This window comes from Panthera leo, chromosome B1, assembly GCF_018350215.1.
Source record: "Panthera leo isolate Ple1 chromosome B1, P.leo_Ple1_pat1.1, whole genome shotgun sequence".
NCBI lineage: Eukaryota > Metazoa > Chordata > Mammalia > Carnivora > Felidae > Panthera > Panthera leo.
The window spans coordinates 204,762,477-204,776,178 of record NC_056682.1 but is presented as its reverse complement, the minus strand read 5'-3'; the positions used below and the strand labels follow the sequence as shown (position 1 = coordinate 204,776,178).

At 56.6% G+C, this 13,702-nt stretch overlaps 2 protein-coding genes across 2 annotated transcripts in view; one reads left to right on the top strand and one right to left on the bottom strand.

The window, feature by feature from the left end:
• The window catches only part of PDE6B (phosphodiesterase 6B), a 34,355-nt gene extending 23,988 nt beyond the window's left edge, over positions 1-10,367 (top strand). The window contains exons 7-22 of the mRNA XM_042934084.1: positions 132-198; positions 377-424; positions 1,125-1,274; positions 1,567-1,710; positions 2,163-2,228; positions 2,628-2,774; positions 4,119-4,226; positions 4,580-4,689; positions 4,873-4,960; positions 5,309-5,409; positions 5,550-5,657; positions 6,257-6,320; positions 6,644-6,718; positions 7,862-7,945; positions 9,211-9,367; positions 10,288-10,367. Coding sequence (XP_042790018.1) covers positions 132-198; positions 377-424; positions 1,125-1,274; positions 1,567-1,710; positions 2,163-2,228; positions 2,628-2,774; positions 4,119-4,226; positions 4,580-4,689; positions 4,873-4,960; positions 5,309-5,409; positions 5,550-5,657; positions 6,257-6,320; positions 6,644-6,718; positions 7,862-7,945; positions 9,211-9,367; positions 10,288-10,349 — 1,579 coding nt within the window. The 3' untranslated portion in view covers positions 10,350-10,367. The remainder of the gene's footprint in view (positions 1-131; positions 199-376; positions 425-1,124; positions 1,275-1,566; positions 1,711-2,162; positions 2,229-2,627; positions 2,775-4,118; positions 4,227-4,579; positions 4,690-4,872; positions 4,961-5,308; positions 5,410-5,549; positions 5,658-6,256; positions 6,321-6,643; positions 6,719-7,861; positions 7,946-9,210; positions 9,368-10,287) is intronic.
• A 1,697-nt stretch (positions 10,368-12,064) lies between these two features.
• On the bottom strand, positions 12,065-13,701 carry ATP5ME (ATP synthase membrane subunit e). Its single transcript, XM_042937183.1, has 4 exons — positions 13,575-13,701; positions 13,283-13,337; positions 12,623-12,721; positions 12,065-12,139 (listed from the first exon to the last, which is right to left on the bottom strand). The coding sequence occupies exons 1-4, from the start codon at positions 13,608-13,610 to the stop codon at positions 12,114-12,116; spliced, it is 216 nt and encodes a 71-aa protein (XP_042793117.1). The 5' UTR covers positions 13,611-13,701; the 3' UTR covers positions 12,065-12,113.
• Position 13,702: the final 1 nt, after the last annotated feature.

The following is a 13,702-nucleotide window of genomic DNA, read 5'->3' as shown; positions in this document are numbered from 1 at the left end:
CAACCTGCTAGCCTTCCCGCCCCGCCCAGAGCTCAGAAAAGGGAATGAACGTTAACACACACACTGTGCCAAATCTACATGCACACATCGGACAGCCCGTCCACCATCTGCCCCTCTGTTCTCTCCCCCAGCACACCCCCAGCCGATCACTGGGCCCTGGCCAGTGGCCTTCCAACCTACGTGGCAGAAAGTGGCTTTGTGAGTCTGCTGAGGCTCTGTCCTCAACTGGTGCCCCAGCCCTTCCCACCAGCACGTGCACCTCTCCCAGCTGCCCTGCTTCGCCTACTTAGAATCCATCAGGCTGGATAGTCTGGTTTAGAATCATATGGTACATTTGGCTGCTTCAGGTGAAATTGTTTTCCTGATCCTCTTTCAGATCTGTAACATTATGAATGCCCCCGCCGATGAAATGTTCAAATTTCAGGTATCTATCCATTAGTTAGAGAAAGTATGCCGTACTTAGGGAAATGATGGACTGAATTAGTTTTCGCTCCTCAAGAAAATCTCAGGCGCTAACAGCAGCAAACACGTACTTCCCATGCTCAGGTCTCGGGTTGGTGGGGCAGGGCCAGGCCACAGTGAGGTTTCCTGCCCCTTGGGTCCTCCTCTGGGGACACAAGGCCCAAACACGCTCTTTTCTGGAGGGGGCCAAGAGTCAAGTGGGCCAGTGCAATCGGCCTTTGTCTCCAAGGCCTCTCCCAGGAGCTGGCCACTGCTCATATCTCACTGGCTATGACCAATGGACGGTGAGACGATTCGTGGGGCCCAACAGAATGGGATGCAAGGCCCCATGCTCGACAGCCATGAAAAACTTTAAAAGCATGGCACCAGAGATTCAAATGAGTGTGGGAGCCTTCCAAGAGAAGGATCCTGTGTGACCACAGAACTCACACCATGAAGCCGCCCTGGTGGGCAAAGAGCATCATCCTTAGCTTGTGGGAGAAGGCACAACACAAACCATAGACGCGAGGTGCTCGTGCATGGGGGGAGTGAACAGACAGGAACAACAGCCCAGTCACCGCAGTTTGAGGGCAGCAGAAAAGAGGTTCACACTCTTTGGGTGACAAGGCTGGGCCAGGGCCAGGCCCAGAGTAGCAGGTGTCTCTGGACGCCTCTCCTTGCAGGAAGGGCCTCTGGACGACTCAGGGTGGACCATCAAGAATGTCCTCTCCATGCCCATCGTCAACAAAAAGGAGGAGATTGTGGGGGTCGCAACCTTCTACAACAGGAAAGACGGGAAGCCCTTTGACGAACAGGATGAAGTCCTCATGGAGGTAAACACCTGTCCCAGGTGCGGCTCTCAGAGGTGACACCTGTGTGATGGCATGGGACACAGCCATGTGGAGTCCCGCCCCCCGTCACCTACTTTAGCGTTTGGACCCAGCGTGAGGCCCAAGGAGCGTGGGGACGAGGGGGAGCTTGAGGCCCCATCCTGGAACCCCCTTCCACCCCGGAGACCCCATTAGAAGCACTCACTGCCCCAGAGTGACACTCCACACACCAGGACACGGGGCCTGGCACCCAGCGGGCACACGGCGGGTGGTGACGCTGCTTCTCTGTCTGCAGTCCCTCACTCAGTTCCTGGGCTGGTCAGTGCTGAACACTGACACCTACGACAAGATGAACAAGCTGGAGAACCGCAAGGACATCGCGCAGGACATGGTTCTCTACCACGTGAGATGCGACAAGGACGAGATCCAGCTGGTCCTGGTACCGCTCCTGTCACACCCTGGCCCCCTCTCCACAGGCAGCACATCCCAGTAGTTAGGGCACGTCCTGTGGTCAGAGGGCCCAGCCGGTCCTGGAGTCCCACGTGCTCTGCGTGGCCAGGGGCAGTCCCTGCCCTGTGTCCTCAGCTGTGAGCAGCGTCCAGAGCCCTCCTGGTTGTGCTGTGCAAGGGCTCCATCAGTTGTCCGTGTGGACAGCACAGAACAGTGCCGGGGGTGGGGGGGACACGCAGGAAATGTGCGGTACCCCATAGGCACTGTCACTTACCTCTGAAGCTAGAGGCTCCAGCTGTGGCTTCCCAAGGCAATTGTTGTCTTGTGCCAGATGTCACCTTGTCTCATAGTCATGAGGGGTGTAGTGCTGTCACCTCGTCCCATGCTCGTGAGGGGCAGAGCTGGCACTTTCTCTCTCAGTGCCTTTGTTTTCTCTCCTAGCCAACAAGGGAACGCCTGGGGAAGGAGCCTGCTGACTGTGAGGAGGATGAGCTGGGGACAATCTTGGTCAGAACCTGACTCCCACCCCTCAGGTGGAGACTGGAGGGGCCTGAGGGTCGGGAGAGACTTCCTCATTCCTAGGAGACCAGAGCATGTCACTTCCTGATGTCTGCTGCTGTCTGCGTATCCCTGTGCCTGGGTCCGTGTGTGTGTCTGTGCATCACGTGTGTGCCCGGATCTCTTTACGTGTGTGTTTTTGCATCTGTTTTCCTGACAACACCCCTGTACTTGTTGTGGGGCCTTGGGTGGGGGCTGAAGCGCAGGGCATGTGAGTGTCCCAGCCACAGGCCAAAGCAACCGCAAGGGGGGATGCCACCACACAACTGGGGCATCTGAGGCTGGACAGAGGGTCCTGGGAGGGAAGAGAAAAGCCTGCCTCCCTCAGCCCCACAATTCTTCCCACAGAAGGAAGTGCTTCCGGGGCCCAACAAGTTCGACATCTATGAGTTCCACTTCTCTGATCTGGAGTGCACAGAGCTGGAGCTGGTCAAATGCGGCATCCAGATGTACTACGAGCTGGGCGTGGTCCGAAAGTTCCAGATCCCTCAGGAGGTGGGGTGGAGTCGTGGTGAGGGGGGTCCCAGATCCACTATGAGGTGGGGGGTCCTGGTGAGGGGTCCCAGATCCACTATGAGGTGGGAGGTCCTGGTGAGGGGGTCCCAGATCCACTATGAGGTAGGGGGTCCTGGTCAGGGGTCCCAGATCCACTATGAGGTGGGGGTCCTGGTGAGGGGTCCCAGATCCACTATGAGGTGGGGGTCCTGGTCAGGGGTCCCAGATCCACTATGAGGTTGGGGTTGTGGTGAAGGGTTCCAGATCCAGTAGGAGGTAGAATTTGGAAATGGTTGGGAGCCCCAAACCCCACAAGAGGTGGGAGAGATGTGGTCAGAAGTCCTAGGTCCTATAGGAAGTTTGGCCACATGCTCATTACCGAATACGCACAGCAGGTATGCCTAGAACACATCACCGGATGAATGTATCCATGGATAGATACATGGATGGAATGTCTGATAAATACTTGTTCCTGGCAATTTGATCATCAAGTGCCTTGTTGGGCAACAGCGGGGCTTTGGCGTGGGGTGGAGAGGAGGAAACAGAAGGAGCCCATCAGCTGTGCAGAAAGCACAGACCTCTCAGCCTGAACAAGAGAGCCGCCGGAAGTAACCCCAGGGAGGAGGGGTGGCCCTCCCAGCTCTGCCCTGAGCTCTGCTGCTGTCCTGCAGTTTTCTGCCACCACACTTCCACCTCGTGTGCCCCCCCCCCCCACCGAGAACAGATGCAACAGGCTGGCATTGTCAAAAGAAATTTTACTAAACACTAAAAGAAAACACAAAGGAAAAAGGTGTAGAAATCATTAATTGAATTTCTAAACTTCAGAATCATTTTCTGACACTAAAAATCACAGTGGAAGCAGCAGGGGCTCCTTTGGCCCACATTCTGTTGTCCAGAGACAACCGCCCGACAGAAAATGTGTCACGTTTTATTTCTGCATCACCCTTGCCAAGTACCCACAAACACTGCCCCGTTCAAACACGCATGCCCAAAACAGACCTTTTCTTCTAAAACACCCTGTAGCCCTTGCCTGGGGTCCTCTTCCCAATTTGGGGCTGGGAAGTCAGGTGGAGGCCCGGGAAGCCCCAGGAATGCTGGAGCTATTCCTAGCTTCGACTCTGTGCCCCACAGGCTGCCTGCCACCCCTCGTGCACCCTGCAGTGACAAGCAAGCCCCTCCCACCCAGGAAAGTCGTCAGGGGCCAGTAGTGTGGGACAGAAAGGGTCATGGAGGCCTCGGGTGCAGGAGTGAGCAGGGTTTTCACACCAAGCTGTCAGTCTGTGAATGCTCTGGCGGGACTGACGTTCAGTGTCCAGAGCCCGTGCTTCTCTTGGCTTCCCGCAGGTCCTGGTGCGGTTTCTGTTTTCCGTGAGCAAAGGGTACCGGAGAATCACCTACCACAACTGGCGCCATGGTTTCAATGTGGCCCAGACCATGTTCACTCTACTCATGGTGCGTGTACCGTCAGGGGCCAGACACGCCTCCCTGTCATCCCTCCCGTCTGGCCAGGGTCCTAAGGCCTCTCCTGGTTCCAAGGGCGGTGCCCCAGGTGCTTGGAGGTGGGGATTCCTCTGCGTGGGAGGTGGAGGCCTTCAAGGGCAGAGGGTAGAGGAAGTGGAAGCCCCTCCCACCAGTGTGCACCCCCAGCCCCGGAAATAGGTACAGAACACCAAGTCTGGGGAGGGCCCAGCTCCCCCCGCATCCTGCTTGCCCCCCCACCCCGCCGCCCCCCGCCCAGGGAAGGGAGGGTGGGCGAAGGGGCTGACAGAGCTGAGCTGCAGAACTGTAGGTGCGTGTCTCCTCAGACCGGCAAACTCAAGAGCTACTACACAGACCTGGAGGCCTTCGCCATGGTGACCGCTGGCCTGTGCCACGACATCGACCACCGTGGCACCAACAACCTGTACCAGATGAAGTAGGTGGCTCGCCTGGGCGCCCTGGGGCTGAGCAGGAGAATCTGTCTCGGGGTCCCACGGGAGGCGCCTGCCTACAGCTGGCTGAGGGGCAGGGAGGGGAAGGACAGGAAGCCTAGAAGCCGCAACCAGCCACTCTGGGGGCTTTTGACCAAAGTTTCATTTTAGTAAAACCTCCGTAACAGATCCCAGAATCCCTTAGCCAAGCTCCATGGCTCCTCGATTTTGGAACGGCATCACCTGGAGTTCGGGAAGTTCCTGCTCTCAGAGGAGGTTCGTGTCCAGTTAGTTACTCAGGGCGTTTCTCCACCCACTGACCGACTGACCGTCGCCTGCACCCCTGGCCCCTCCCACCTCGGTATCCCGGGGTGCGGGCGGGGGGGGGGGGGGGGTGCTGGAGGAGGGTCATTGGTGAAGCACCCACTGCAGGGCGGGGTGGGCTCAGCCCTCAGGCCAAGGTGGGGAGGGCCACCTAGGGGTCAGCGAGCGAGGCCACCGGGGTCTGGTGCCCACGACCCAGGAGGAGGAGCAGGCCAGCAACGTGCGAGGGACAGACGGCCGGATCCTGGGAGGGGGAGGGGACAGGCGGACCGCTTCTACCACCTGAGCCCCTTCCCACAGACCCTGAACATCTACCAGAACCTGAACCGGCGGCAGCACGAGCACGTGATCCACCTGATGGACATCGCCATCATCGCCACGGACCTGGCGCTCTACTTCAAGTGCGTGCCGCCCTCCCTGCGGGGAGGCGTCGGTCAGGGGCTCTGGGAAGACCCAAGGGACCCCTAGGAGGTGGTCCTGGCTCAGGGGTGGGGTGAGGGGCTGGGGGTCGATCCCCTCTCTCTTTGTTCTTGGGGTTCAGGAAGAGGACGATGTTCCAGAAGATTGTGGATGAGTCTAAGAACTACGAGGACAGGAAGAGCTGGGTGGAGTACCTGTCCCTGGAGACTACGCGGAAGGAGATAGTCATGTGAGCAGCGGGGGAGACAGGGGCCATCTCTGCCCTGCTTAATCCTCAAACCTCCCGGGACAAAGGGTACCGGACCCTTTGGTGGGGACCACCCCACCCCCCACCCCCCACCCCCCACCCCCATGACCCGCAACAAGAACAGCTGATCTCTAAATGGCTTTGATACGTCAAAATAAATGCTCCATCTAACCTGCTCCTCCTTTTCTGGGAAGACCATACAGGATTTGGGGTCAGACAGTCCATTTCCTTAGTTTGTGGATTTGGCAGTATTTTACTTACTTTATGAACCTCCACAGATGCATGTACAAAATGGAGATTCAGAACTACAGTCCTCCCCCAGGCCTATCCCAGAGATCCACCAAAGAAAACTGTAAATCACGGGCACTTAGAAGCTGCCTGATAAATATTTGTTGATTTTAGTTTGTAGCTGCAAGAAGGAGGGAGAGGTGGAGTATGAGGGGGGTGGGCTGAAGTGTGTGTGTACAGTAAGATGCCTACTACTAGAAGGACTCTGGAGCTTGGACCTGTGCCCAGAGGTGGAGGTGGAGGGGAGGGAGGGAGGCCAGCCTGGGCATGCCTGGAGCTCCATCTCCCTGCAGGGCCATGATGATGACGGCGTGTGACCTGTCTGCCATCACCAAGCCCTGGGAAGTCCAGAGCAAGGTCAGAAGTCATGCAGTGCCCCCACCTGTTGTCAGTGCCTCGTGGGATTGCATCTAGGGGAAGCCTGAGATAGGCGGACAGAGCCTTCATTTGCAAGTAGCACTGAGGGCTGCCCCTTTGCTCTGGGGATGGGCCAGCAGCCACCATATTGGAAAGTGCCAATGTGCTCACTGTGTATTAGGCCCAGTCTGAAGAATGGGGATCCCAGAGGGTCTGGGGCAGAGAAGACTGAAGACACAGAGGCTCCAGGCAAGAGCCTCCTTGGTCATTCTCTGACCAAGCACTAAGCTCCACAAGATGACTGCCTTTTACGTACCTCCCAGGTAGCTCTGTTGGTGGCGGCTGAGTTCTGGGAACAAGGTGACTTGGAAAGGACAGTTCTGGATCAGCAGCCCATTGTGAGTGTTAATTCCAGCATCTCCATTGTGGTCCCTGGGAAACTCAGGCCTCACTTAGTGGAAACAGGGGACTCCCAGGGATTTGGGGGTCCTGGGACCTCAGTCTCACTTTGTGGGGTCATGTGACGTGAGCTGAGTGTGAAATTAGGTGACTCAGGAAATGGGTAAAGTTATAGAAATAATAGGGTTTGGATAAAGCTGTGGTGCCCATGCAGAGATGGAAAGCCATTATCAAAGCTGGTAGAAGCAGGCTGTGGCCCATAACCCAGAGCCTCCATGGCCTAGGAAGCTCTACAGAACCTCAGCCAAGCTGTGAGCTGCTCCAGAAAGGCCTTCAACTGGGAAGACTACGGTGCCAGAGGGAGCCAGTGGCTGCAGTCCAGGGGCCCACACCGTGGCAGATGGACAATGCTGAGATCTTCGGGTCAGCAATGTGGGGCCAGGAATATGCTGCTAGACTACAATGGCACCTGCATAGGAACCAAGGGTATGAGGAAAGCATAGTGTTGTCCAAAAGGCATGTGGAAGAAATGGAAAGTCAACTCCAGTCAATGAGTAGCTGTCTCAACCCTATGGGGTTGAGAAGGCTTTGGGGCCAGGTACAGACTGCAGGTAAGGGTATCCTGACCAACCAGCCAAGTCCCTTGGGGGCCAGGCCTCTAGGTCCTGCATGACTCACCCTTGCCACATGGAGCTTCAGACAGTGGGTAGCTATGAAGAACAGACTAGCAAGGGCCAACTCAGGCAGTCTGGAGTGTGTGGACAGTATGGACAGCCCCTCCAGAGGCATCTGAGTTTTGCCCCCCAGGGGTCTCTGGTCAGGTCTTGAGTCAGCACCATGGATAGCTCCCAGGCGACTGGGAGAAAGGGGCTCAGGGGACAGGGAACTGGGAGCACCATGGTAGACCTAGCCCTGGAACTACTAGATGGCTCAGAGGGGACAGGGGTGTCCTAGCTGTCTCCTTTCAAGGGCCAGCATCTATCAAGGCAGGCCAGGCCCCAAGGCCAGAGGCTTCACCTTCATCCCATGGACACTGCTTAATCTGTGTTTCTGTGGACATGTTCATCCAAGCTGGGTGGGGCTGAGTGAGTCCTGCGGGCTCAGAGAAAGTGTCTCTGCTCCCCCCCCCCCCCGCAACCAAGCCAATGATGGACCGGAACAAGGCAGCCGAGCTCCCCAAACTACAAGTTGGCTTCATCGACTTTGTGTGCACATTCGTGTACAAGGTGAGCAGGGCCTGACTAGGTTCACAGGAGGAGGAGGGGACTGGTGTGGGTTCACCCAATGGCCTGACTTGCCATAGCCCTATCTCCTCCGACTTGCACTTAAAATCTGAAATCCTCAGCATCACCCCAAGGAGAACCTTCCCACCTTCACCTAGCCAGCCCCTCAGAAGCACTTCATGCTTACCCACTGGCTTCCTCCCTCTGGAGGGTCCTCCTGCTCTCCATCAGGTCTCACCTCAAATGTGCTTTCCCAAGACCCTAAGGCACCCCCACTTGTGGCCTGTGTGTTATTTTCAGGGCACTGACTGCAGTTTATCTGTGGGTGCATTTGTTCAGTGCCTGTGAACCCAGGAGGACAGGGATGGGTCCACCTGTCACAGCTGGGAATTCCTTGCCCAGCAAACACATGTTGCACAAGTGACAGTGGGACACTGTGCTGAAGACATGTGCTGTGACGTCACTGGCCAGGGAATATGTTGGCGGGGGTGGGGAGGGCTCTGCAGTCAGAACCCCCCCCCCCCCCCCCGCAAGTGATGCCCACATGCCCATGGACTCCACTCCATCTGGTCCTGGGGGTTGCAGGGTCCCACGCTCTGAGGAAGAGGTTGTCTGGTTCTGAGTAAAGTCACCCCTGACTGGACCAGTCCCACCCCCCCTTTGACCCCCACAGCTCCTGTGCTCCCCTTTACTGAAACACCATCTCCCTTTGCTACCCCTTCATTGGGGCTATAAGTCCTGGGAAGGAAGGCAGGACCAGGATGTACATCCCAGTCCTGAAGGTCACAGGTCACAACCCCACTACACTGCTCCCCTCCCACTGCCTTCCCCAAGTCCATCCACATGCTCCATAGATTGTATGTGTGTTTGTGTGTGCACGCATGTGTACATGGGTGATGTGTGCATAAGAGACCAGAGAAGGAGCCTCAGGACTTACTTGTCTGCCCCAGTGTTCCCGCTCCCTCTGCCAAGGGACTCCCCTTCTGCCATTGTTATTTTCTATTTTATTCTTGGGGGGCCTCATCTGTGCCATAAGCATTCATACCCCACATCTCCCCATCCTATCTTCTCCATTTCCAAGGCTTTGCTGGGAAAGTGACGTCTCAGTGGCAGGCAGACCCCCTCCCAGGTTCTCCTCTTGGGGGAGTGGGGCAAGGTGGTGGGGGGACAGGCTGGTGCCAGCAAGGGCCAAGACATGGGGAGACCACCTGCCCCAGCGGCCCAGGAACAGTCAGGTGGTGTGGGCAACTTCTTGATTCCCTGTCCAGGAGTTTTCCCGTTTCCACGAGGAGATCCTGCCCATGTTCGACCGACTACAGAACAACAGGAAGGAGTGGAAGGCCCTGGCTGATGAGTACGAGGCCAAAGTGAAGGCCCTGGAGGAGGAGAAGCAGCAACAGGAGGAGAGGACAACAGCCAAGAAAGGTCTGGGCTGCGGGGGGTGGGCACTTGGTTAGTCCCCACGTTGAAGTGTATGAAGAGATGGAGTCAAAGACCAGAGTCAAGTCTCAAGAAAAGGCAGGTGCCAGACAGCACTGTGGCTGGCGTGCTCTGGTTCCTCACCGCAGGGGCGGCCATCCCTCAGGATCGGCCCTGCTCAGGCAGTGCACCCAACACTCCCAGACTGGAAGGTCTCCTTGTGTCTCTAGCCAGGAACTCTCATTTTCCCTAATGAAGTAACTGAATGTTACTTCCCTTGTAAAGGGGAGGAAATCCCAGCCAAACATTGTGAACTCTCAACAGGTCTTTCTTCCACCATCAGGCTGCAGTTCCCTCCTAATTAACTCAGAAAATCTACCTCTACTCCCACGCTACCCTCAGAAACAAAACAGAAGACCTTAAAAAATAAGTGAGCTGTTTAAAAAAGAACAAAGAAAATTAAAAGAAAAAAAGTGAGCTAAAAGAGCCAAGTGTGCATGAACCCTTCCCTGTGCCGACTCAGAACGTTTCTTTACCTGTTCGCCCCTCCCCTTGCTGTGGGAATGTGGCTTCATCGCAATGAGTCAGCACACCCCCAAGATGGAATCCCTGAAGTTGTTGCCTGTGCTTGGCCACCTCAGCTCTGGGACTTCTGTTGCTATTTCCTGCTATGGGGAGGGAACCAATGTAAACAGGACTGTTTCAGGGTTGGGGGGCGGGGGGGGGGACGGGGGCGGCAGAACTGAAAGTGTCACCAGAGCTAAGATAAGAAAGGCTGAGCCCTGGCTAGACTAATCGGCTTAGGCTCCCCGCAGGTCCCACACTCTGCCCTTCATCCTGCAGGGCTGGTAGAGGACACAGGGCGGAAGGGAAGGAGCAAGGCCAGTGCACACGGTTCTCACTCAGCATCTTGTTTTCTCTTGCAGGGGGCACAGAGATTTGCAATGGCGGCCCCGCCCCCAAGTCTTCAACCTGCTGCATCCTGTGAGCTGCCCCGGGTGTTCGGACGCTCTTTCATCCCGTACACCTCCTGGGACTCCACCTCTAACCCTTTGCTACAGGTTAGGAAGCCCAATGAAGTGACTGAAGACAATTTTGAATATTTTGAATTTTTTTTAAGGCTTGTGTTTTTATAAATGAAAGTCAACTATGAATAATTTAAACACTTTAGCCTACCTTACGCTCATCCATCTTTTGGGTACATAGCAATACCACAGAGATCTTCGGAAAGGGTCTGCGAACTGTGTCTGAAAGCATCGGGTGAGAACATTCACGACTGCACATTTATGTGTGTATGGGCAAGTAAGATACGTAGGTACCATTGCCTATCTGGTTTAAGGGAAAATAGGACCAGAAATTCAGAATAAAAACAAAATACATCACCCTTGTTTTAATTTGGCAGAAATGACAGGCACATCACATATGACCTGTTGGAAAATTCTGCCAGAAAGCTCAAGGCCACTGCTCAAGTGAGGCAGTGATCAGACACAAGTGACCTGTGCATAAATACGTTTAACAGCCCTGTGCACAGAGGTGCACTGACAGACCCTGAGATCAGGGGGGCACACTGCCATGCCTAGGGTCTGCCCAACTCCTATACAAGTGAGGGTTCCCTTAATGTTTATGAATTGGGATAGCCACACCCAAACAGAACACTACTCCCATTTGAAACGTACTAATTATCTGGTAGAAATTAAGGGCTTTTAACTTGAAGTCCTTATAATGTGAACTCCAAAGCATTTGTTGCCCAGACACTAGACACTTAACCCCACAGTAAACTCCTCTCAGCTGCAGGTTGAGACTGGTCGCTGTAAGGCCAATTCGGATGCCACCCAAGCCCTCTCCTAGAGCTCCAGAGCTCATGGGGTAGGTGGGGAGAGAGAATGGGGAGCACCCCCCACCAAGCCATCCCGTCATAGATGGAGGTAGTTTCCATCTCAGCAGTGACACCTGGTGACCGCCTGTGATCAGGGCCAGGTGCTCCTCCAGAGGGACTCAGCACCAGCTGGCCACACTGGAACAGATCCCACCAAATTCAGGAGGAGCTGAGGTGGCCTCACTCAAACCTCACCATAACTAAAACCAAGGCTTTAAAGTGTTTATATGCTTGCTTCTCATTTTCTCCTCACATTTGCAAATGAATTCGTCTTACCAATGAAATTTGGGCTCAAAGCCTAGGGAAATCTGCTCAAGTCCTGTGACTGGGAAATAGTAACATTCCAATACCAGGCCTCAGAGGTTGGAAGGGGCAGAGCCAGGAGGGGCAGGACCCGGCTGTCAGCTCGGCAAGAGCCTGAGTCCGATAACGAGCTTGTGCAGCACCCCAGTCGGGTCCCCGGGCGGCCACATGTCTTCCTGTGGGTCGAGGAGAGGATTCACAACAGGGGGATAGAGATCCAGGTCCCATCCTGACACCTGCACGGCCCACCCAACGGGTGGGCTAGGGCTTAGCAAAGACCAAGCAGCACTCACAGCACCCAAGCTGGCTGTGTCGCTGCTATAAACTGCTCCCTTTGGGGTCCCCCCCCGATGCCCAAGAGAAGTGGAGGAGTTTCACAGGCTCATTCGCGCACCGCATCCTGAGTCTGTGATGGCTAGTCAGTTCTTCTGAATTCCCCCTCCCCACCCCCACTCCCACTTGCACATAAACCAAGCCCAAGTCCAGAAATGAGACAAGCGGGGACAGTCCAGGAGAGCATCACGTAACAAGAAAGAAAATTTTATTCATCCACACTGTTCCAGGGAGGCAAGCTCATTTTAGTATGCTGTCATCTTGGGCTGAAAGGTTCAAAAGAAAACAGACGTGTTATTACAGCCTCAGGCAATCCCAACAGACCATCTCAGCTCAACATCACCCAGCATCCAGCTACGCCAGATATCAGGGCTACGCTCTGCTCAAAGCCTTGTCCTTGGTCTGCCTTGTGCCCGCATGTTCTCACTGGAACCTGCCAGAGCAGTCAGTGGGATAGGTGAGCCTGGTTCCGGTCCTGTGGGCCCCTCTCAGGTGGCACCACCAGGTCACATTCCCAGACAACTGACCTCTAAGGCCTAGGGACCCGAGCCTCACCAAAGGCAAGGTGTCATCGTGTCCCCACACCCACGCCTCTGCTCCATCTCCCCCCGACACACCCCCAGGACCCACTGGGCCGGTGCTGGATGAAGAGAGGGGGCTTCTCCCTCCGCGGTGGGGCCCCGCGAGGCAGCACTGTGTGTCTAAAATCCGGCGGAGGGCAAATCTGTAGGACGCGGTAATTCGAGTACCTTCTGCCAGCTCTCTCTCAATCCGTTTCCGTTCATCCTGCTTCTCCTTCTCCTCAGCGGCTATCCTCCTTTCCTCTTCCGCCCGGGGCTTCAGGTAGCCTGTTTAAGGCAAATGGGAAGGTGGGGAGACACTTGAACTTCCTCACTGAAACGCTGCCTAGCAGGGCTTCAGTCTCTTCAGGTGCACTGGGAATGCCGATGCCCCGGCTTCCCACCCTTTACTTCGATGTAGAAGGCCTGCCGCTCCCGCTCCGCAGAGAGCCCAACCCAGAGGGCAGCTGCAGGGTCCCCGCTGCCACCCGGCTGGTACTTGGCCCAGTCCTTTAGGTCGCCAGAGGCCGCCCCGCGTCAGACCGCAGCACTCCTCCCACACCCACCTGGCACCACAGGTGTCAACTAGAACTCACCGTTTTTTCTGTTCCCCGGGGGCTGCCCTGCATCAGGATGCACTTGGGGTCCTGACCGCCTGAGCCAGTCCCAAATCAACCCACACACCTGCCGCGTCCGCTCGGGTTTCTGGCGCCTCCCACTCTGCCCCCCTTCTCGCCCTTCGCTGGGGTTTAGCAGACGGCCCTGGGGAGCCCCAACAGGCTTTGAGAAGCCCCAGCGCCCCCTCTGCCGTCGGCCGAGACAGCGGCGCGGCCGCCCGCGGTCACTCACTGTAGCGCTTGGCTCCGTAGGCCACGCCGAGGAACAGGGCGGAGTAGCGGCCGAGCTGCGGGGAAAGGGCCGTCAGAGGCGGGGTCAGGGTCCGGTGGGGGTCCCAGCCCGCGGCGGGGTCGGAAGCGCAGGGCGGGGATCGGGGGATCGGGGGATCGGGGGATCGGGGGAGCGCGGGGAGGGGGGAGGGCAGGTCGCACCCGCGGGGGCGCGGGTCCAGGGTTCCCTGAGGTCGCGCACGCGGAGCCCACACGGAGCCGAGCACGCGGCGACGGCCGCAAAGCCTAGTCACCTTGATGAGCGGAGAGACCTGCACCGGCGGCACCATCTTGTCGGTAACCTTCACGCCGGAAGCACAATCAGAGGAGGACGCCGCAAGGGCTCGGAGAGCCGCGGAGACGTAAAAGCGTACCAGGGCGA

Bases quoted from the DNA above. Each gene is read 5' to 3' on its own strand.
- ATP5ME (XM_042937183.1), bottom strand. From the start codon at position 13,610: ATGGTGCCGCCGGTGCAGGTCTCTCCGCTCATCAAG. The intron at 12,722-13,282 runs GTGAGTGACCGC...TGCCTTAAACAG, and splicing joins CTACGGAGCCAAGCGCTACA to GCTACCTGAAGCCCCGGGCG. The intron at 12,140-12,622 runs GTACTCGAATTA...TGAACCTTTCAG, and splicing joins TGAGAGAGAGCTGGCAGAAG to CCCAAGATGACAGCATACTA.